The 24,128-nt window shown below is 42.9% G+C and overlaps 1 protein-coding gene across 6 annotated transcripts in view; it reads right to left on the reverse strand.

Moving 5' to 3' along the window:
- The window catches only part of LAMA3 (laminin subunit alpha 3), a 193,327-nt gene that overhangs the window by 52,285 nt on the left and 116,914 nt on the right, over positions 1 to 24,128 (reverse strand). For all 6 annotated transcript variants that reach the window (XM_059724169.1, XM_059724170.1, XM_059724168.1 and 3 more), the window contains 5 exons: positions 22,188 to 22,352; positions 16,322 to 16,423; positions 14,670 to 14,753; positions 13,232 to 13,462; positions 8,475 to 8,588 (listed from right to left, as the gene is read on the reverse strand). In XM_059724169.1, coding sequence (XP_059580152.1) covers positions 8,475 to 8,588; positions 13,232 to 13,462; positions 14,670 to 14,753; positions 16,322 to 16,423; positions 22,188 to 22,352 — 696 coding nt within the window. The remainder of the gene's footprint in view (positions 1 to 8,474; positions 8,589 to 13,231; positions 13,463 to 14,669; positions 14,754 to 16,321; positions 16,424 to 22,187; positions 22,353 to 24,128) is intronic.

Consider the following 24,128-nt stretch of genomic DNA (forward strand, 5'->3'; position numbering starts at 1 on the left):
CCAGGCCCACAGGAGATGCTGCTGCCACTGCTGCTGTGGCTGTCGGGGCAGGAAGCTGGAGCTGCTCCCGCCTCCCTACATCCCCCCACACCCGCAGACATCACGCTGGGGGTGGTGAGTCACGGGCCCCTGGGAGGGAGGGAGCCCTGCTGGTTGGGCTCGGGCTGCCTCAGGGTAGAGTAAGCAGGGGGGTGTCCCTGAACGTCTCGCACCCCGCTGTAGGGTCCCCGCATGTCCCCCTGGCTGCTGAGCCCAGGCACGCAAGTGTGGGAGCATCCTCGAGGCCGCCCAGGTGGCAGGGAGGACACGGCGGGGTCAGGCAGCGCCTCTTGACCCCTGTGCCCCCTAATCAGTGTTCTCTTCTCCAAACTAAATAAGCCCAGTTCCCTCAGCTTCTCATAAGTCATGTGCCCCAGCCTCCTAACAGTTTTCACTGCCTTCCACTGGACTCTCTCCAATTTGTCCAATTTCTGTAGTGGGGAGCCCAAAACTGGACAGAGGACTCCAGATGTGGTCTCACCAGTGTAGACTAAAAGGAAATAATCACTTCCCTTGATCTGCTGGCAATGCTCTTACTAATCAGCCAAGTATACTGCTAGCCTTCTTCACAATAAGGGCACACTGGTGGCTTATTGTCCCCTGTAACTCCCAGGTCCTTTTCTGCAGAGCTGCTGCCCAGTCAGTCAGCCCCCAGCCTGTAGTGGTTTATGGAATTGTTCTGTGCTAAGTGCAGGACTTTGCACTTGTCCTTATTGAACCTCATGAGATTTCTTTTGGTCCAGTCCTCCAATCTGTCAAGGTCTCTCTGGATACTAGCCCTACCCTCCAATGTATCTACTACTCCCCCCAGCTTGGTGTCATCTGCAACCTTGCTGAGGGTGCAATCTGTCCCAACTTCTAGGTCATTGATGAAAATACTGAACAAAACCAGCCCCAGGACTGATCCCTCTAGCATTCCACTTGATACCAGTTGCCAACTACACATCAATCCATTGACAACTACCCTCTGAGCCTAATGATCCAGCCAGTTTTCTATCCACTTTACAGTCCATTGAACCAACCTGTACTTCCTTAGCTTGCTTGAAAGAACGTTGTGAGAGACTATAAAAACCTTGCTGAAGTCAAGGTATATCACATTCACTGGAACCCTACTTCCACAAAACCAGACATTTCATCATAGAAAGCAATCAGGTTGGTCAGGTATGACTTGCCCTTGGTGAATCCATGCTGACTGCTCCTAACCACCTTCTTCTCCTCCAAGTGCTTAGAAATGGATTCCTTGAGGACCTGCTCCATGATTTTTCCAGGAACTGAGGTGAGGCTGACCGATCCATAGTTCTCTAGATCATCCTTCTTCCATTTCTTAAAGTGGGCACTACATTTGCCCTTTTGCAATCATTTGGGACCTCCCCTGATCGTCATGAGTTTTCAAAGATGATGGCCAGTGGCTCTGCAATCACCTTGGCCAACTCCCTCAGCACCCTCAGGTGCATCCTATTCAGCCTCATGGACTTGTACAGAGCCTGCTTTTCTACATAGTCCCTAACCTATTGTTTTGCTACTGTTGGCTGCTCACCTCCTCCCCAAACTGTGCTGCCTGGTGCAGTAATCTGGGAACTGAACTTGCCTGTGAAGACTGAGGTTAAAAAGGCATCATGTACTTCAGCCTTTTCTGCACCCTGTGTCACTAGGTTGCTTCCCTATTTAGTAAAACCACACTTTTCCCGATCCTCCTCTTGTTCCTGACATGCTTGTAGAAACCCTTCTTGTTTTCCTTCAACTCCCTTACTAGCTGTAACTCCAATTGTGTTCTGGCCTTCCTGATCTCATCTCTGCATTTCCAAGTAATGCTCTTATACTCCTCTCTAGTTGTTTGTCCATGTTTCTACTTCTTATAAGCATTCTGTTTGTGTTTTAGCTCACTGAAGAGTTCCTTGCTAAGCCAAGCTGGTCTTCTGCCATACCTGCTAGTCTTCCTGTACATTGGGATGGTTTGTTCCTGTGTCCCCAGCAAGGTTTCTTTAAAATACAGCCAACTCTCCTGGACTCCTCTCCCCCTCAGACTGGCCTCCCAGAGGATCCTGCCCATGAGTTCCCTGAACTCTGCTGAAGTCTGCCTTTCTGAAGTCCAGGGTCCATACTCTGCTGCTCTCCTTCCTTTCCTCATCACATAGTCGCCGCTGCCCAAGTTGCCATCTACTACTACATTCCCCACCAATTTTTTCCTGTTTGTGAGTAGCAGGTCAAGCAGCATAGCCCCTAGTTTGCCTCTCCAGCACCTGTACCTACAAGTTCTCCCCAACACTCTCCAGAAACTTCCTGGGTTGCCTGTGCATTATTGTATTACCCTCCCAGTAGATATCAGGGTAATTGAAGTCCCCCATGAGAACCAGGACCTGTGATCAGGAAACTTCTACTAGCTGTTTGAGGAAAGCCTCATCTACCATATCCTCCTGGTCTTGTGGTCTATAGCAGACACTAATCCCAACATCACCCTTGTTGTTTTCCCCTCTGACCCTAACCCAGAGACTTTCAACAGGCTTGTCTCCAGTTTCATACTGGAGTTCTGATTAATCATATGATTCTTTTACATAAAGTGCAACTCCTCCTCCTCTTCTCCCCTGTCTGTCTTTCTTGAACATTTTATACCTATCCATGACAGTGCTCCAGTCATGCCAGCTATCCCACCAAGTCTGTTATTCCAAACACGTCATAGTTGCACGACTATACAAGGACTTGCAATTCCTCCTGCTTGTTTCCCAGGCTTCATAAATTCATGTACAAGCACCTGAGGTAACTACCCTACTTTCCCAGGAAGAATCACAAGGCCTCCCCTGTTGCCCCATCCTGCTTTTGCTTCCTTCAAGTCACCCACTTCCCCACTTGCCTCAGGGTTTTGGTCTCCATACCCTGGACAACCTAGTTCAAAGCCCTCCTCACCAAGTTAACAAGCCTGTCTATGAACATGCTCTTCCCTCTCTTTGTCAGGTGGATCCCATCTCTTCCTAGCAATCTTTCTTGGACCATCGTCCCATGGTCAGAGAAGTCAAAGCCCTCCTGGCAACATCATCTGTGCAGCTATGCAGTGATCTGCAGGGTGAGTCCACTCCTGCCTAGTCCCCTGACTGGAAGGATTGAGAACACCACCAGAGGCACCATCCCCTTCACGCTTCCACCCAGAGACCTGTAGTCACTTTTGATCTGCTCACTGTCTCCCCTGGCAGTATCACTGGTGCCCACATGAGCAGCATAGGGTAGTAATTAAAGGGCTGGATGAGTCTCAGTAATCCTTCCATAATATCTTGGATCTGGGCTATGGGAAAGCCACAGACCTCCTGAGACAACAGGTCAGGCTGGCAGATGAATGCCTCAGTCACTTGTAAAAGGGAGTCTTCAACCACTACCACCTGTTGCTTCTTCTTAGGGGCAGTGGCCTTGGTCCTTCCAACCTTGGGGAGGCTTGTCCTGTCCTGTCCTCCTGCACCAAGGAATGTTTTCCTCCTCCTCTTTTGCTAGGGCTCCATGTCTGTTTTTCAGGCAAACTGCTGCAGGTGGAGATGAAGATTTCTGCTTGCTGTCAGAGGTCACAAGCTTCCAGTTTCCACCTTTCTGGGAGTCCATGTACTCTCCCCTTCTCTAGCGCTGCCTTTGGCAGTCCTTCCTCCACAGTCCTAGAGGTCTCCTTCAGCATCAAATCAATAAAGTCCTCATGGTGGAGGATGCTTTGGAGCTTTGCCACCTCCTCCTGTAGCTCCTTTGCCTGCTCCCTGAGGAACACCATGAGGAGGCACCATTCACATTGCATGCGCTCCGCACCTGGATATCACTGGAAGGAAACTGCAAGCTGCAGTCTCCACAGCACCAAACCAGGACCTTAGTGGAAGCCTTGACAATGAGTGGTCCTGCCTGGACAGACCTCACAGGTGCAAGCAGAGGCAATGACTTTCTTCTTCAAAAGTTTGTCTGACTTCATCCTGACTATACAGATGGTCCAATAAAAGATATCACCCCCAAAAATCCTTGCCTCTTGCATCTTGTTTTAGAGACATTCCCATTCACAATAGCATCTAGTGTATGTTTAGGAAAAACTAGTGAGGGAATGACACTGATCTCTTCAATTAAAATTCTTATACACAAAATAAGATTCCACTTTACAGCTGAAGTTGCTTAAAGTCATTATCTAGCAGCCTTAAAAATCCAGGAGATGACTAACAACACTAATATTTGCATGCACAGCAGCCTCTATTGATATACCCCACCAGTGAAATATCATAAATCTTAACACCCATTCATACTTGTTATTACCACAAACACTTCCAATGCAGTTACAAAGTACAATCTACCACCAGTCCAGTTCCTCACAGTGATAGTCAATTGCATACCCTGCTCACTGACAGATACAGATAAATTGCCCCAAGCAGAGACATAGCAGCAAAATCTACAATTTGTGACTCATTCATTAAATAGTACAGGGCTATTGGTAACACTGGAATTAACTTGAATAAGAGGAACAAATTAGAGGGCTATTAGAGAGCAGTACAGGAGGACAAGGGCTCTGGGCAGGTGTATGAGACATGGCCTTCAGTAGCAGGACTTTTGAAGTACTGGCAGGAAAACAGATGGATGGAGGAAAAACAGGCATTTGGCTAGTATAGTGATTCTCAAATGGGGCCCCGTGGCACTCTGGGGTTCTTTAAGACTTTTTTAGAGGTCTGCTGCCATGTGGAGCTGTCCCAGTGCTTGTTTTCAGGAGATGCTATTTGGGGAAGCAGTTCCTGTAGAAGGGGTTGCTCTGCTGTATCCTGTCCTGAAGGGAGGTCCATTGGCATAATTAGAGGGAGCAAGGGAGGGCACAAGCCCCAGATGGCAACATAGAGGGGCACCCCCAAGTCCTCTCCACTTGCTTGTGCCCTGGTTCAGTACTTCCCAAGCCCAGTGGGAAGTCCTGTACTCTCCTAGATGTCCCCTCTGCCTACTCCACGCAGCTTGCCAGGGTAAGCAATGAGTGCAGTAGGGGTGTAAGAGCAGCCATTGGTATAGGTCAGGGAGCGCTGGGGAGGAAACGTGCATCTGAGTGTTGCAACTTGAGGGACCCAGTGCAGATGTGAGAACGCCCACCACATTTGAGAAACACTGGCCTAGGGTGCAAACCTTATTCATTACATGCATGTATTGTAGTAGTTGCCACCCCTGCCCCTGCTGGGCTCAGCTGAGGTAAAGCAGCACTGCTATAGACTCCTGTGCCAATTCTCCTAGCTAGGTATTGAGCTCCTAACCTTCTCTCAGCATGCTGGGTGAGATGTGCCCTGAGATGCCAGCTGGACACATGTTCCTGCAGTTCAGAGCTGAACAAAATATAGCAGAGAGAGTCTCCTTTATGCAAATGACAAAAGGCTCAGCTGCCTTTTCTACCTCTTCTTCCAGTCATCCACATCTCCACTGGTTGTGTCTGACCCCCTTCAGCTATGCAATTAGTGGCTGTAGGGTCAATGGAGCACTAGGTAATACTGTTCTATTGCACAGATGTTGAGATGTCTATGCAACTGGAGATTTTGTCCCTTGCTGCTTCTCCCAATGAGGTCAACAAGTTGGAAACTTTGGGCCCTTGTCTAAAGACCAAATTCAATAGGTTCTGGATTGTGCCCACTGCAAGTTTCATTGTCACTGAGTTTTCCTGCATGGTGTTGCTTATCCAACAACCTGTCTGGTCTCTGTGGATGTGGGGAGAGCAGTGGATGTGATATACCTTGACTTTAGCAAGGCTTCTGATGTAGTCTCTCACAGCATTCTCGTCAGCAAGCTAAAAGTCCAAGTTGGATGAATGGACAATCAGGTAGATAGAAAACTGGCTGGATCATCAGGCTCAAAGGCTAGTAACTCAGTGGCTCAATGTCTAGTTGGCTGCTGGTAGCACATGGAGTGCCCCAGGGGTCGGTCCTGGGGCTGGTTTTTGTTCAATATCTTCAACGATCTGAAAGATGGGATGGATTGCACCCTCAGCAAGTTTGCAGATGACACCAAGCTTGGGGGAGTAGTTGATATGCTGGAGGGTAGGGCTAGGATTCAGAGAGACCTAAACAAACTGGAGGATTGGGCCAAACCATGAAGTTTAATAAGGACAAGTGCAAAGTCCTGCACTTAGGATGGAACACTCCCATGCACTGGTACATGCTGGGGACTGCCTGGACAAGCAGCAGCTCTGCAGAAAAGAACCTGGGGGTTAGAGTGGACAGTAAGCTGAATATAAGCCAGCAGTGTGCCCTTGCTGCCAAGGTGGCTAGTGGGATATTGGGCTGCCTTAGCAGGAGCAATGGCCACAGATTCTTCCCCTTTGTTCAGCACAGGTGTGGCCACATCTGGAGTCCTGTGTCCAGTTCTGGGGCCCCCACTACAGAAAGGATATGGACAAATCAGAGAGGGCCCAGTGGAGGGCAACAAAAATGGTGAGGGAGCTGAGGCACAACTTCTGAGGAGAGGTTGAGGGAACTGGGAGTATTTAGTCTGGAGAAGAGAAGACAGAGCGGGGATTTAATAACAGGCTTCAACTACCTGAACAGTGGTTCCAAAGAGGATGGAGCTAGACTGTTCTCAGTGGTGGCAGATGACAGAACAAGGAGCAACAGTCTCAGGTTGTAGCAAGGGAAGCTTAGGTTAGATATTAGGCACAACTTGCTCACTAGGAAGGTAGTAAAGCTCTGGAACAGGCTACCCAGAGAGGTTGTAGAGTCTTAATTCTTAGAGGTTTTTAAGGCCTGGGTTAACAAAGCCTTGGCTGGGATGAGATCGCTGGGGCTGGTCTTGCTTTGAGCAGTGGGTTGAACTAGATGACCTCCTGAGGTCCCTTCCAAACCTAATTTTCTATGATTCAGGACAGTATATTCTATCCTGTGCAAGCTAATCCTGCTTTGCACAGCTAATGTTGCTCTGAGGAAGGAATATAAAGCATATATTTTTATATACAAAGTATATATTTTTGCTTGAAAAAGAGAAGTGTGCATATTTTAGCTTTATAATCTTGACACAATATAAACATCCTCATCTCAGTATCTGAGCAGCAGCTCTTTCCTGTTATGACCTGTCCTGTCTCACCAATGAAGCATACTGTGAATCATTTCCCTGGAACACACTGAACTGGCTTAAACTTCCATTTAACCAAAAGGATTTGTTGAGACAAAGTCAAGGGGAATTTCATAATGCAAAGGAATGCACTGCAGGCAATATTAATTCAGTGCAAACAAAAAGAAACAACAGAAAGAAACTCTGGAAAAGAATTTGGGAAGGTGCTTGTTTAAGTAACAAAGATACAGTTGGAAGTAATTAATTAATTACTGGGGATTTTTCAGAATAAATCATGTGATAGATACCATAGATGTTATGGCTGGAAGAGACCTCATGAGATCATTGGGTTAAAGGAAAGTATCAGACAAATATCAAGACTTATAAGCTAAAGAATTGCTTCAGGCTAAATTTAACACTTACTTCGTCTCTGGGACTACTCCTGTTTTAAAATAGGGAATCTACAAGAAGAATGTGCCCTGGCTTATCTTCTATACAACTGCAAATTTCTAATTTAACTAAATACCCTTTTTTCCTGGCCCTGTTTACTATTGATTACCCATATAACTGTAATTTAAGATTAGTTGAGATTTACTGGTGTAAATAATAGGTAGGCACTACTACTATTTTGTTTGCAAAGCAAGCAAAAAGAATTATTCAAAAATATTCTCTCTCTCTTGATTGTGGGGCAGCTTCTATGAATGGTAAGTCATGAATAATGTCAAGACTACTCAAGAGAGGATTATACTCTACACATGAGCAGGGAGGCTGCTTCGACGCGCTACAGTTCCAGCGTGTTGGAGCAGACTTGATTAATCGAGCTTGCTAGAGTGTGGCAATTACCATGTTCCAACAGCCTCCTATGTTTCGTGTATTAGCATCCCCATGCTTCAAAATGGCAGTGGGGGGTGCTTTATCTAAAGCTTGTTTGACAAGCTTCAGATAAAGTGCCCCTGCCACCATTTTGAAGCACAGGACGCTGATACATGAGACGCTCTGGGCACTTTATTTAGAGGAGCTCTTGGAGCCACTCTAGTTAAAGCACCTACCTCCCCTACTCCTGGAGCACGTGTATAAATGCCCTATGTTTATAAGGCAAAGGCTTCAAGCCAGCAAACATTTACATGTGTTTAGTATAGGGGACCTGGGGGGCATGGACAACCAATGTCATGAGGGACAGGAGATATGGAATGAGAGCTTATTTTTATGGATCTACTCACCTATGTGTATAAGTGTCTGGTTTGGGGACTAAATGTATATACAGCACAAAATTAGGTAATATAATTTAATAAAAGAATTAAACTACCTATAGAAAGATCATTGTATAGCTATTAGGAAAATAACTATACTATGTATTACACAGTCTGGAGATTATTCCTTTTCCACATTAATTTCAAAAGTATTAATGCTTTACTTACAATACATATTCCAGAACCATCCTGGCATCTATTGGAATTTCCATTGCAACTGCAGGGAACACAGCGTCCGGTAAATAATCCTTTATTTTCGCGATAAAATCCAGAACTACATTCCTAATAAGTATATGCAGAGCAAAAACAAACAAACAAACAAAAAAAGCACATCTGTAAGTAAAAACGAGGGGAAGAAGGATTCTACATGTTCTAGGAATCTGTATTTTTCTGTTTGCCTCACTCAAGAAAAATCTAGTGACAAATGTTTTCAGAGAAACTTTTAAAGCCAATTGTTAGTTTCTTATGAATGAATGCTTTATCTTATACAATGACAATTTTAAAAGTAGACTTGATTGGCTGAAAGAGGTTCCAGGTGTGCATTAGCTCATGGTCAAACATTTTATAAAAATAATACAGTTTAAAGATGTAATTGTATCTCTCAGATTCTGGTAACTCGGTATAGCAAGATCCAGTTTTTTATTTCTAGGAAGATCTGTTGACCAAACCATAAAATCATGCGCTGGGGAGAGGGAAATGGCCATTACAAGAGCCTATGCTTTCTTGATGATCTTGGCTCTGACCCTGCACAACCCTGAGCATGTGCTTGACATAAATGATGGGAACGCTCCTGTTAATCTCAATAGGATTGCTCACTACTTTTCTCACAAGCCAAATTAAGCCTTAAGAAGGTTTTAATGCAGAATGACACTAGAGCATTCTTAAAGGGCTACATACAAAAGCCTCATACATTACTTAATGGTTATATAAAAACAATTATGAAGTTAACAACAGCATGTTCTTTAAAAACACTTTAGAGGATTTCAGAAGTGCTGCATCTGAAGCTATATGAAACCATGTTTAAACAGAGACAAGCTTATAAAATATATAGCAGTCTGATTTTTAAGTACAGGCTTGTCCTAGACAACTATAAAGTATGTAAAGTATGGTCAACAATTGAAAGGATATGAACAGAAATACTGTGTATCAGCTCAAAGTCAAGTTGAAATAAGAAAAAAGACTAGGGAGCTGAAGTAAGGTAAGTTGATGAAAAGGAAATAATAGATACAATTGTCAGTAACATTAGCTTATACCAATTAGGGGCTAACAAATATGCTAAGACCAGATTCAGAAACAGGGAGGGCACAAAGAACTTTCCTCAATTTTGCTTTCCTTAAGTAAAGTAACTCCTAAAGTTGCCCCATATGTTCCATACTTCCCTCCATACACCTTTGCCTAACAGGCAGAACCTGGCCCCAAACACCTTTAATAAATAAGCAACGTATGAACTACAAATCATGTACTTAATTGCTCAGGTCAGGAGTGCCACTGAGATCAAAAGAACCAAATCACAGGAGTGAGGGTTTATAGAACAGGGCTGTCAACTGTGCTTAGTTTAGTTTAGCCATGAGTATTTAGTGCAGGTTTCTATATGTGGATTAGGAAAACTAACTGGCGTATTTATTACACAATCATCTGGCAGAGGTAAACCACAATCCTGCAATATTAGCAGTTACAATAGGATTCTAAAGGAATACCAGACCAAAAAAAAAAACAACTGATGATACTTAAACAATGACTTTTGCAAAAATAAACCTTGCTTTTTGCAATATATGGGATTAATGAAACAAATGTACACAGGGACTGATCTTGCACCAGTGACGCCAAAAAAGAGTTCTAATACTGACTTCAGTGGGAGCATGGATTGCATTTATAATTTGTATCACTGCTTGACATTTTTCAGATACATTTTAATAAGCATTAAAATCTTTTCCTCCTGGACACACAATCTCCATTACAGTTCAACAGGCAATCACTCCACATACCTGCTGAAAGACTAGTCCCATTAATATTTTAAATAGCTCAACTAAGGATTATTTATCACAAATATTTTCACAGGCAAAGCAAAAAATTAATAAACTTGCTTTGCCATGTATTCACACACATTTGAATAAATCTATGCAGTTCTTTATTTTACCAGTTTTAACTTTTTAAATTTAAAATTTGAAGCAACATCAACATACATACTGGACCACTCAAACACTTAAGGATAATAATCTTCATTTTGCAATATTTACCCTATATGAGTATAAAGCTCTTAAGCACTCAAAAGTGCACATAATCTCTAGCTGTTCATGTTTAGTGATAAGGAACATTTTGGAAGAAAGTTCTTCCAAATAACTATTAGCAGCAATGCAATTCAACAGATAAGGAGATTAGTATTCCTATTGCTTTACTTTAAAGTAGTGCATAACAAGGTATAAAATAAATCCATTTAAAAATAAAAGCAAAAAAACAAACAAAGAAATTAATAAAGAAAGAAAGAGGCCCTGAAATCAACAGGACAAATCACAGGAGTAAGAAAATATTACCTGTCTTGGTTTAAAATCCCAATGAATTTGTTGCTGTTGACCTCTCTCCTGAGGAAATGATAGCCTTTGTTGTGTACCCTGTCCCAAACAATGCCCCATGGCTACCAATGAGAAAATTAACCATGCTACTTTCTTCGGCCTCTGTGTTCTGGCCGTCATTTTGCTTGGTTCCCAATTTGACTGTTAACATACAATTTTCTTTCACTATTCAATCCTCTCTCTTATACTTCTCTTTATTGTTCAGCTTCTGACTCAGAAAAGTGAGGCTGTGTGCTGTGAAGGGCCCCACCTTTAAACTTTATATGTGAGTCAGGTTGTACAGCACACATAACAGTTCCTGAGGTTAACAAACAACTCTGTAATTCCTGTACATGAGTGAATATCTAACTTTAGGCGTGGCAGGAATCACCTTCTCCACACCTAACAAAGCCAGACAGAGCTAGACAATTACAGCAGCATATCACAGACTGAGTAACGCTACAAAAACATGCAGGGTTTATGAGCTATGCAAGTCAGTGGTATGACCGATTCCTTTGGGCTACATTTTTTCATCAGTGCAGGAAAAACAGACAGCACATAAAGGCACCACATTGCAGGTGCTACGGCAGGAGAGGGAGAATTCAAGTCTAAATTAATCAGTTTAATGTGTGGCACAGAACACCAAATGTATGAAAAATACATTTCTGAAAATATTTAAAAAATGATATTCATATATAAAATGTCATGACAGAAGGCCAGGGGAAAAAAAGAAGCACCTAGACCAAATCAGAAATGCAGTTGTTCTGGCTTATTTGCTATTCCACCATTCACATTTTAAGATGTATTTGATATGGCTAATACAGGAACTGTTTCCTTACAGTAACTCTAAAGCCTGTTCTTAAAGTAACAAATTCCTCAGATTCTGTGGAATCTGTTCTTTGTTTCTCTCTCCCATATTTCCCTTTGCTGTTTCAAATGATTGTGTGTGCAGAATCAAGCTACAAGATAAGCAAAATGACACCCAGAACAAAGGCACAAGAAAGTAGGATTTCACTGTCACACTAATGGCTCTACCCCCAGCCCACAGACCAGATACAACCCCTGTCGCCATGTCACCCAGCCCACCTGGCTTCCCATGGGTCCAAAAATTTGGAGGTGGTGAAGCAGTGGCAGCATTAATTGCCACTTCCATGCTACAAAATTTCCTGCTCTGTGGGAAGGACTGTGGGCTGTATAGCATAGCCCTATGCACTAGATCAGGTGCACAGGGCAGCATGGGGCCAATCTGGATGTGCAAAACTGATCCAAATGCACAGGGTGGAATGAGGCCCAATTCCCATGCATGAGACTGGGCTGAGTCAGCATGGGGCTTGATTTGGGTGTACAGGGCCAGGTGAAGGCAGTACAAGGCCCAATTCAGATATGCAGGGCTGGTGAGGATGGTGCAGGGCCTGATCAGGGCATGCAGAGCCAGGCAGGGGCACTGCAGAGCCCAGTCTGGCCCATGGACTGGCTCTGTGCCACTCCTCCTGCCTGTGGAACCAAAAGCTTGAGCACCACTGCCGTAGGGCATTTTTTGGGATACAAAATGCCATCAGAAAGAAGCATTTCCTCATTGTCCAAGTAACAGTAATGCTTTACCTAGGCTTGTTCCTTAGCATTTGCACAGGAAGATCTCAAAGCAATTTTCAAATATTCACAAGAAAATGTCAATATCCCATTAGAAGGGAGCCACCTAACATGCTTCAGCCTGGAATGGCAAAATGTTGCCAACCCCTGATTCACAATGATCAGTTAACACATACCATGTAATTTTACCCAATAATTCTTGCACAGAGCCCAGAACTACTTCTATGACATAATTTAGAAAGGCACCAGTTTTTAATTCAGAGATTTCAACTGAGGGAGAACACTAACACATCCTTAACTGAAATGTTCCAAAGGTTAATTTACTTGACTGTTAAAATGTACAAATTATTTCTAGCCTGAATGCTTAGCTCCCTTTACAATGTTCAGCTCATGTATTTACTAAATTAAAACTGAGTTCTGTTATCAGAAATATTCTGCATATGTAGGTGCCTACCAACTCTGGTAAAGGCAACTCAACCTCTCATATAAACTACAGAGACTAAGCAGCTATAGCCTCTCACTATATATCACAGAGGGCAGGACTGTTCATATAGTACATGCACCATGCAGAGCAGCAATTAGGAGCACAAATTCCACAAAAAGGAATCAAAATGGACCTCTCCCTAGCTCAGAGTACAGAAAAAGATTTTACTTTTCATTACTATACATATACTTATCAGTAAAGTGTATTGCTAACAATTAGGCTTGTTCCTATAATTACATCAATGCAGCTCTGAGTAACATGCCAAGTATGATATAATGAAAAGGCAAAGAAAAATTTCCTACCTGACATGAGTCACCTACATACTCAGGGGGGCAGGAGCATGTCTCTACATTATATGCGATGCTTCCACTTCCTGTGCTGGTGGCTTCTTCCAGCCCAACCTCACCCAGAGTTAACCGCTGAGTCTCTGTGAAGTAAAGGCCTCTGATGTGTAAGCCATCTAGTCTAGACAGGACCATCATCAGTTCTTCTCTAGATACATGGTTATTGCTGCTTGCATGTCTGAAGTTTCCCTGTACATTAAAGATATAAAGTAAATATGGCCCTGGAATGAGTTCATCTCCAGTCAGCTTGCTGGAAATGGACACTTTGTAACAAAAAGATACGGTAAAAGGAAAAAAATCAGAGGGCACTTTTTTCTGCAAACCTAGGTGACTGGACAGAGAAGAATATATAGAAAGGAAGGGTGGGGAAAGGCATGAGGGAACACAGACAAGGGAGGTGAGAAATACCTGATACATCTTTTGTATATTTTATAGCAATTAAGATCATGTGTCAATTCCCTACCTGAATATAAGAGACCTAGGAGGGAAGCACACGATCAGCAAGAACATGCCTCCCCCATGCATGATGGAATGGTCAAGCACCAGTTCAAGGGGCAGAAATAGTTCTGGGGCATGAAGAATGGAAATGGAAAAATACTGCACAGCACAGAGCTGTTGATGTTGGCTGAGGCCTAGAAGAAAGTTGACCTGAGGAACCTAGGGATCAGTCTCAAGTGGAAAGAGCTGAAGAGCCAAACTCATCCAAATTCACTGAGGGGGTCACCAACCAGACCAAATAGGAATCCAAGGGGAGTTTTCCTCTAAAAGGAAAATATCCATGAAAGTTTCTGTTTCATAGATGCAGGCTTTCCTTAATGTTGAATCATTTGCAAGAGGAGCCTTTAATGGTCCCATACCATCACTAGTCAACGATGTAATTTGGCCTGAAGACTCTTTGGTGGGACTAGGATGCCTCGCTAAATATGCAGAGCTGGTGGTTAGAAAAAAGGAATATTTGTATTTGTAAATGAAATATATTCAACCTGGAAACTGCTGAGAGACAATATGGTACCGTTTTATCCCATACATTTTCACAGGTTGCTATTCAGAGTTGAGCCATATAAGTAGAACCACAGTTTTTCATAATAGTAATAATTCCTCATGCTTTCAAAAGACTCGTCTTTCCATTCAGTAACTTGCTCAAAAATCACATCAGAAGTCTGTACCAGAACCCAGATCTTCACAATTATGTCTGCAACCTTTAAATTTGTGTTCATTAAATGTATCAACTATTTTGTAAGTTCAACTATTTTGTAAACTCAGCTTCATTTGTGTAATTTCTTTATATATTGTGTCCTTATCATTGCATTATACAAAAAAGTAAACAACACATGAAACAGAAAACAGATTATTAATGACAAATATGAAAGCAAAGCATTTCCTTCACATGTCTTACTTCGAGTAGCTGAACACGGCCATAATACTGTCGGTCAGGCAAAGGGTTGTTGGGATCCACATAAACTATTTTAATTTGCAGACCCTGTATAAGAGAAATGTTTTAACACTATTATTTGAATACTTTTAAGGTCACAGTGTTTAAATGCAGTGTCATTTGGGGAAGCAAATTTCTGGAATTTTGTCAAAGAAATGGGGCAGTCTGGGGTCTTGATAAGTATGGAAGTAAAACCAAAATATACCACAGAAGCAAGCATTATTAGCATTAAATTCTGATGCACAGATGGTGCATCTAAACAAGATGCTTTACTGAGCAAGCCTAATCTAACGGACAGTAAAGTGTCACCATCTACACATGCACAGCAATTACTGAGTATTAGATTAGTCTAGGGTGCCATTTACTTATACTGATATAGGTACTAGAAAACGGTGTAGTAAACTAATGTATTATACTGCATGTGTAGACACTGACCTGGAGCAAATTGCTACATAGTAAATTCAGGCTCATCAACTGCATGTGTAGACATGCCCAGAAATATTGGTTATTATTAGATTTCCTCATGCAGTATATTTCTCAGCTAGAACACTAGAAGGCTGAATGCAAATTACTGAATGGCTGACAAGGCTGTCATCAGATTCCTATCACATTTAAGACAGCACCTTGATTTTGATTTGAACTTGATAGAATAGGAATTTCAAGAGAAAAAAAAAAGATTCTTTTGCAAAATTTCAGCTGCATTTGAACCTAAAAAAAGCTCCTTTCCAAGTTTTTGATTCGGGAAATAAGACCAAGGGCCACATTCAGACAAGTGGGAACGTGTTTCCCCAGGGACAAGTAGCAGCGGCACACCTTGTGCCACTTATCTGGGATCCTGGGGCCTCAGGGAGCTGCAGCTATGGTGCTCCTGCAGCAAGGAGCCTGGCTGACAGCCAGAGTATGGCTCCAGCTGGCCAGGCTCTGGTTCTGGGTGGTGCATGTTGGCACCATGTGTGCTGCCCCACTTTTTTGGTGTGGGTTTTTTTGACCCCAGCATCTCCCAGAGTCAAACCCCCCTCCTCCCCAGTGCTGCAAGGTAGTAGCGCAGGGAACGCCTGCATGCATGGTGTGTGGTGCAGCAGATGTGTCTGCAGCACCATGTACTGCACATCTGCACTTGTCTGGACGTGGCCAAGAAGTTCAGATATAGGGCTTAAGTTGAAAACTTAAGATTCCAATTTTGGCACATATGTAGTTAAATTCAAATCTGGTTAACTCTGACCCAAAGCCAGTAAAGTCTTAGCAATGCATTTAACTTTACATAAATGAAAAATCCTACTGCAATCAATGAGATTGATCCCATGTATAAAATTAATCACACAAATAAATCTTTCCAGAACCAAATCTGTGCAGCAAAAGTGCAGGGCTGTAATTTATCTTTTTAATGGGTATAATTTTCTGGGGAAAGTCTGTTTTTATCTTGTTCTCAAGTCAGAAATGTGTAATAAGTTACTTTGGCAACAGAAATAGGTTGAGCAAAATGTAATAAAATAACTTTTGTAGAAATGCAGAACTGGGATGCTATAACTTTTAGCAAACTATTTTAAGGAACAATCTATTCTAAGAGTGTATTTTAGATCATTAGGGAATAAAGAAAGAATGAATATGATAATTACTGTTAGCTGTACGTCAGGCCTTTTATCTAGAAGAACCATCCCTTCACTAGGCAAGCCAAAAGATTTCACTTGATAACTCAGGTAGCCACCATATGAGGAAAGCTGTAACAACAAGTTTAAGGTGATAAAGAGTTTATCTAAGCATTACTAAATACAGTGCATCCCCCTCCCCCTCCCCACAGTGCTGTAAATAATATATTCTTTCTTTGTTCCTTTCCCTTTAATGTGTGAACAGGTATTGCTTGAAAACAAAAACTGGAAAGAATAAGAAAATGATGGTCACTTTCAAGCTTACTGTGATAGTTGGTTTATATAATTCTTGTTCAAATGGCCTCCATCAAGTTGAAAATTGTGTCTTTATCTAAGGATTTTGTCCTCAAATTATTGGAGGTTTTCCTTGAAATATGTCCCCCTCCCACTGGTGCATCAGGGAAAATAAATGTAGGGGAAGACGGGTAGGTGGTCCCCTTGCCCTCTGCCCCCCACTGCAGCCCCTTCACTGCTCCTTACTGTCAGACTTTGCTCTCCCTGAGCATATGGAAATGGAAAGTAAATTTGAAAACACTGACAGATAAATTGATGCAAACTCCACAAACATACTTTTAAGCAGTACTTTTGTGCCTTCTTATAGAGTGTACAATCTATGCATGATATTAGTCCAACACCAAAAGACTCATGATTTACCATACAGTTCATTGGGCTGGGCCCCAGCAGTCAACAGAGTTCCAAGCCATGGTGACCCCATAGCTCAGCACTGCTCAGTATGTGCGTGTACTCTGGATACACCTCCCACACTCCACAAAGGATTCATGTGTTAATTAGCTCCCCACTCATGACTGAAACTGGGTGTTCTGGTCATGAGTCCTGGGATCTTCCAAAAATGTATATGCTGATGGGGTGCAGGGCAACCTGGTCTAACTTCACTTCATGGAGGCAAGCCTTCACTAATCATATGCAACAGACTGAGAGGGGGCAACAGAGGGATTGTGGGTGAAACTGTTTAGGGCCCTGCCTGGTATCATTTGGCAGGCATTTAAGGCTGGTGAAGAAATTGGAATCACTGGAAAAGGGAAAGAAAGACACAGTTCAGCTGTGGGAATAAAAAGGAAGTTGAAATGTATTCAATATAGTGGCTCACAATGACTTGAAAAAGAGTTGGCACTGAGGGGGACTGCACTCAATGGGCATTATTATCTCTTATTCATATGGGCTGTACTAATTTATCCACGTGGTAGATTTCCATAAATATGTTTGCCAGATTTGGATAGTGTATCTTATAGCCACAGTTAGTGTTGGCTATATTTTAATCAACTTCATAGCTGGTTTCCATTATTGAGTATATGCTGCTTTTAGCAGCAATTTAAAAAATGACAGCGTATTTAATAAGGCTTCCTTGTATGTGATTGTAAGATGAGGAGCCTTTTCCCCTGTGCTGATGGGGAAAGAAAATCTCATCTTATATTCAAATAAATATGATAAAATATGTGCTTGTGGCACTGCTCAAAACAAAGGCACTGGCAAGTCTACTCAGGACTTTGAATGATCTAAGCCAGGGGTTGTCAACTGGGGTATGTGTACCCCCAGGAGTATGTGAAAAGGGGCTAAGGAGTACGCGCGGGCAGGCATAGACGGAGCACCACCACCCACCACCCTGTGCCACCGCCTCTGAGGAACAGAGCTGTGGGGGGGAGGGGGGGCAAGGGCAGTGGCTCCCCTCTGCAGGCTGTACAGGCACTGCCTGGCCAGCCGGATGCAAATGTGGGGAGCTCACACATGGTGGCCGTCACCACCATCCAGCACCCCACACTGCCACCACCATGTGCAAGTGCCCCCCCTGCTCTGTGTCTGGCTGCTGCCACACTCCCCACCCCACTGCTCCACCAGAAGGGGCACACTCTTTAAAAAAGGTTGAAACCCTGATCTAAGCAGAGAGCTTCTATGGGTATCATTTGAATAGGGTATTTGTGTGGGAGGGCAAGGGAAAGAGGCAGAAGCACACATTGAAAGGAAAAGCATAGACCAGTGGTTCTCAACCTTTTTTGTGCCAGGACCCATTTGTAAACATCAGTGGCTGGTCCTGACCCAGAGTTCCTCACTCCAAACCTGCTGCCCCCTGCCCCCGGTGTGGGAGTGGATATGTGGGGCACCGGAGGGGGGGGGGGGGCGGGGGGCACAGGGGCAGGGGGAAGCCTAAGCAGCCCCTTGCAGGCTGGAACTCTGATAACCTGAAAGGGAAAAAACACAGTTTCCCACATTTTTCTCCTTTAAAAGAGAATCCATTTTTAATGTTTGTTCATGACCCTTTCATATATTCTTGTGACCCACTTTTGGGTTGTGACCCATGGATTGGTAAACACTGGCTTAGATAAGTCAGACATTTTCACCTTCAGAGAGAGCTTTGTGGGTGGCATGAGTGACTGGTGCCTCCTGAATCAAGCAAATTGTCTTGTTGGGCACATCCAGACCCATCTGCAATGCAACAAACGCACACTCAGGCATTCTTTGCACTGCTACTTTGCCATTTCTTCATCAGCCTTTCTTCACCAGCCTAATTCTTCACCAGCCTCTTTGTGGTGGTGAAAAAATAGGAAAAAACCTGCACCTAAAAAAAGGGGAGTCAGCTCACACGGTGGCAGTACATGCTGCCCAAAACCAGAACCTGTGCAGTCAGAGCCATGCTCCAGCTGCTGACCAGGCTTGCTGTTGCAGGATTCCTGTGGCTGCAGCTCTCGGAGGCCTCCAGGACCATAGGTAAGGCTGCTGGGCATTCCCTACCCCACCCAGGGCAACGTGCTGCACACCAGAGTGTGCATGGCATGAGTGTTCCCTGGGGACAAGTAGCAGCGGCACACATTGTGCAACTGCTGTTGGTCCCCAGGGAAACACATTCCTATTCGTGGGGATGTGCCCCTGTTGTTTGCTAACTAACTCCTAAGTCCAGACAGGACTCTGGCCATCCTTTGCAAATAAACAATGCTGCATCAGAGAAATAACTGACTCTATCATCTTCCTATTGGGAGCAATTTACCAGATCCTGAGCGCGTCTGCACTTGCGCCCAGAGCCAACCCAAACAGGGTGCAGGGCCCAGGGCAAATCAGCCCGTGTGGGACCCTGCCCCCACCCCAATCCTGCATACCCTGGACCCAAAGAAGCTGCTGCTGCCATTGGCAGTGGTAGCAGCAGCAGGGAGGAGGAGAGAGGGAGCAAGCGACCGGATGCAAAGCTGGCGGTGCAGAGTCACTACGGCCACTCCATCTGGCTCTGTGGGGCCCCCCAAAGTGCAGGGCCCGGGGCGGTCACTCCAATTCACCCCCCACAGGGATGGCCCTACCTGTGTCCAACTGTGCAGTTGTCACTGAACAGTCATTTAGTACTTGTTTTAGCAACAGCTAAACAGCAACAGTAACAGCTGTTACTGCGCAGTTCCAGCAGTGCACGGGTTGATTCTGACCCTACTGCGTAGTAGCTCATTGCTACTGTGCAGTAGCATTGGCATGACAGTTTGTGCTCACTGATGCTACAGCAATGTAGTGTCTTGTGTAGACATGCCTCATGAATTCTGGCTAACTGCTTTTCAGGTACAATAATACTGTCCTTGAGGCCTCACTAACCAGATCTCAGAGAAGAATTTTGTTCAGGGTGTAAAATAGTCTTTTATTCCGTTTCCCACAAATCTCTACTTGGTACAACTCCCTTCAAATGAAACACCCCATTTATTTTGCAGTGGGAAGATCTTCAGCAGAGAGTTATTTGTCAGAAATGATTACAATAAATGCTGTATTTTGACTGTTAACCCTCTTCAGTCACTGTACAAATCAGACTTGAACTCGTATCTATAGAGGTGAGGATCAATGGACTTTTTAACTGAGATGTAAAAATGACCCGTAATAATATTGCTATAATCAGTCTTTTTTACAAATGGATCCAGCCATCCCATTTTATCAGCCAATTCCCTTTGCATCTCATACCATCATACAAATTTTTTTAGATTTTTTTTTAGCAAGGTTGAGTTGATCAAACAAAACTTTTTTGTCAGGTTTTAGTCTCTCATGGGTTAACACAGTATTTGCTGTATAATTTTCCTCAGTACTTTGAATAAATACAACCTGAATTCAAACAGAACAATACTCTCTGAATTGCATTTAATGGTGTTATCTGTAGCCAAATATATTTCAAATCTTGTCATTTGTAGTATTGGTCGTATTTTATTAACTATAATTAAAACAACTGGGCATAAATAAAAGTTTTGTCAGAACTAAAGCTTAATATTCCCTTTATTCCATATTAGTAATAAACTAGTTGACTTGCATTCCTGTGATCTTTTCTATAATTAGGTTATATATATATATATTTTTTTTTAATAAATGAAGGACTGTCAGTTCTTTTAATCAAATATACCCTATATGCTTGATATGCATGTTATAATCTGAACAGCAATATGTTAAGCTGTATATTAATGAAAAGACACAGGAATATAAAGTGAGACCCATGTGAAACTTGGCCATCTTCATATTTGAATTTTGTGATGTTTTATGGTATCTTCTGACCTTGAAAAGACAGATAGAAGAGAAGAAACACATGTTGTTAACTGTTAATATTGAAATGGATCTAGTTAAAAGGTCCGTGTCTCTCTGAGTTGAATATGATGGTTAATATTAGTTTTTTTATATTTGGTTTATTTTTAATATGATAGAAGAATGTATTTATATTTTCACTCTTCCTAATTTCAAAACTGTTTGAAGGGATCTCTTTCAAACTTTCCAAGAAATAAATTTCCTTTACACAGAGACCAAGCAGAAAAACTGTTAAGTCTAAAAAAGTGAAAGTTTGGGAAAGATGTAAATTTCTGTTACTTTAAATATAGTTACCCACAGCCAGTGCCTCTTAACTAAATCAAGGAATACTACAGATGAAAAGTTAATAATTGACTGTACACTGTTACCTATATGACCTACCTAGTTTGATCAATAAAATTATTCTGCTTTACACTTAGCTGAATTGAAGCAGATTCACTGTCTGCAGTATGCCTGTAGTTGGCATAAGAAAAGTTTTCTTTTAAACACCACTGTAGAAGATAAAATATATTTTTACTGTGATAGTTCCAAACAAAGTTGTAAACCATATCATGAAAACAGCTACAAATTAATAAAAGGTCCCCAATTAAGTTTACAGTTTGTCACTGATATTCATCTCTGTGTAGAGAACCAGTAACATTCAAGTCTTCAAAATGGGAACTAAATGGAACTTGATAAACTACAACCTCTTTGAGTACATTAGAGCCTCACATATTGGCTGCTCAGTTGGGATGACTGAATGAATCCCATAACATAAATGACAAAATGGGCATTAAACCCACATATACCCTGCTACCACCATAAACACTACTGGGATTGCAGTTGGACAGAGCACCATGGCTATAAGCAAATAATTGCAAAGTCTAATGGATCCACATGATCCCTATTGTGTAATACTGACAAAATTAACAGCCAGAAAGCAACTGCCTTCCAAATGAGTGAAACACCAGCAAGGAGGTATTTCCATCTAGATACAACATTGAAAAATATCACAGCTCACTTGCAAGATATTTATGAGAGTCCTTGGTTTTAGAAATCACAAGACACCATCTGCAAAATTCAGCTAGGTAATACATAGTTAAATGTGAACATCTTGACACTCAGCTAAGTGATTACTCCAGAATTATTATTGGCTGTATTTTCAACACTGTCATTGAAAGTCGAGTACTGTGATATTAGGAAGGTCAGAGAAGAGAGTTACAAATATATTAGAAAGAAAACAAACATCCATAAACATCATCAGGTGGTCTCAGAACAAATATTAGTAAAACAAATTGCTTGGGTCATTTACCTTCTCTCCTAGGTAAGACTGTGGTGCTATCCAGTACAAACTGTGCACAGAAGGAGGTAACTCTTGAACGTCAGCTACTACACTATTGCTGCCTGGATTGAAAGTTACCGGAACATCAATTTTATTATCCATTGTCTCTAAGCGCCAGTTCCTCATGTCAGAAAACTAATGAAAAAACAAATGTGGGAACTGAAATTTGTTTGTTTATTGCAACTTTTCTTGTGTTGATGCACAGAGTTATTTACAGGACACAAGGTATTGATTCAATGATTCACTGAGGGTAAAATTCATCCATGTACATATGACTAGAAAAAGCCATGTACAACTCATATCCCATTTAAAAAGCCTCAGAACAGGGTGTAAGTGGGACAGAAGTGAAGTCCCATCAAAGCATCACCCAAGCATCATGAAATATTAGGACTTAAGATCTTCCTTTAGAAAATTATTCTCCTGTTTGCTGTTACTAAAATATTTCCTGTAACATTCAATAAATATTATCCTGTGTAATTTTAGGTAGTTGAAATGTTTCCTGTTCACTACCACTTAAGTGTATCAACATTACACCCCTCCTCCCTCCCTTTATCATGTTTTGCCTATGGAAAAGAAAACAGAGGAGGCTTTTTTCATGGAGAACTCAAGTTGAGTATGAGCATAGGACTCTTTTAAACATTTTCTAGGGTTAAAATACAACCGTAATGCATGTTCTCCACAAACCAGATATAAAAAAGAGCTCCTTCATAAATGTACTGTAACTGGTCATCTGACATCAACAGTGCCTTTGGTGGTTATAGCCAGAGGGCCAGTTCCACTTCTGCTCCATCTAGTTACCTGGAAATTAACAGCTGAAAAAGGCCATTTCATATTTTTTTAGGTGTCTTAAAGCCATCAAGGCTAGCAACAGACATTCAAAAAGCCTGAGTCTGAATTGATTCAACTTTTGCAGGTTAGTCTAATCTGGCTAGGCTAAACTGGTTTGTAACCATATAGATATTCTCTCTGGACTGAGGAAATTCAGGCACATGCCTGCAGTGGCTCAGGCTAGAAGCCAGGAGGCGCTAGAGCAGCTCTCCATTTCTTTACCAAGTGCTGAGTTGAGGGGGAACATGGCCAGCCCAGGCAGGACCTCTGATTAGGGAGGTCTACCTGCACCATCTCAGGCTTTTTCCTGCTGGCTGCTCAAGGGTTGGGAGTGTTGCCAGACGGCAGCCCCAGGCTAGTACACTGAGGCAAGCATGGTGCGTACAGTGCATGCATCTGTTGATGATATGGAGCTTTTTAATCTTCCTTCCTGCTTCTTTATAGTATCTGCAGCAAACTGACAGGCAAGCAAGCCAGCAAGGGGCTGATAACGGTGTTTATCACCCCATCAGCAAAACAATAGCCTCTCTCCATTAGTTCAAGCACTTCTTAAACAGCTTTTTCCAGGAAAGGAATTACCAGCTGACCTGTTAATTAGCTCCACAAACCCTTAAGCAAACACTGTTCTGTCTGGCTGTCCCAGTGAAATTGGAGACACAGACACCTCTCAGCATTAGCTAGGGGCCGTAGGGCTGAGGTCCATGCTGTGGAAGATGGGAGGGAGGGAGGAAGAGGTCCCTGCATGAGCAGAAAGGGGGGGGGCAGAGGGAAGCCAAGCAGATTCTGCTGTACCTGCAGTCTCTGCCAGAGCTCTGGCCAGGGAGCAGGGGGGCAGGGCCAGCTCTGCTGCCTAGAGCAGAGAGCCCAGCCCAGAGAACATGCTGGGATGGTGGGGGAGTCTGGTTTAACTTAAACCAGCAAAGGTTCATCTTAAGCCAGATGGTGCATCAGACCAGCATAGTTAATACACTTCAACTTCTGTAATCAGCAGTGTGCAGAGGAGTGATGAGGCTAGCATCACATCGAGCTATCTTTGACTTCTCCAGCCTGAAAGACCAAGTATCTAGTGATAGCTGCACTGAC

The sequence above is a fragment of the Alligator mississippiensis genome, chromosome 3 (assembly GCF_030867095.1).
Source record: "Alligator mississippiensis isolate rAllMis1 chromosome 3, rAllMis1, whole genome shotgun sequence".
Lineage (NCBI taxonomy): Eukaryota > Metazoa > Chordata > Crocodylia > Alligatoridae > Alligator > Alligator mississippiensis.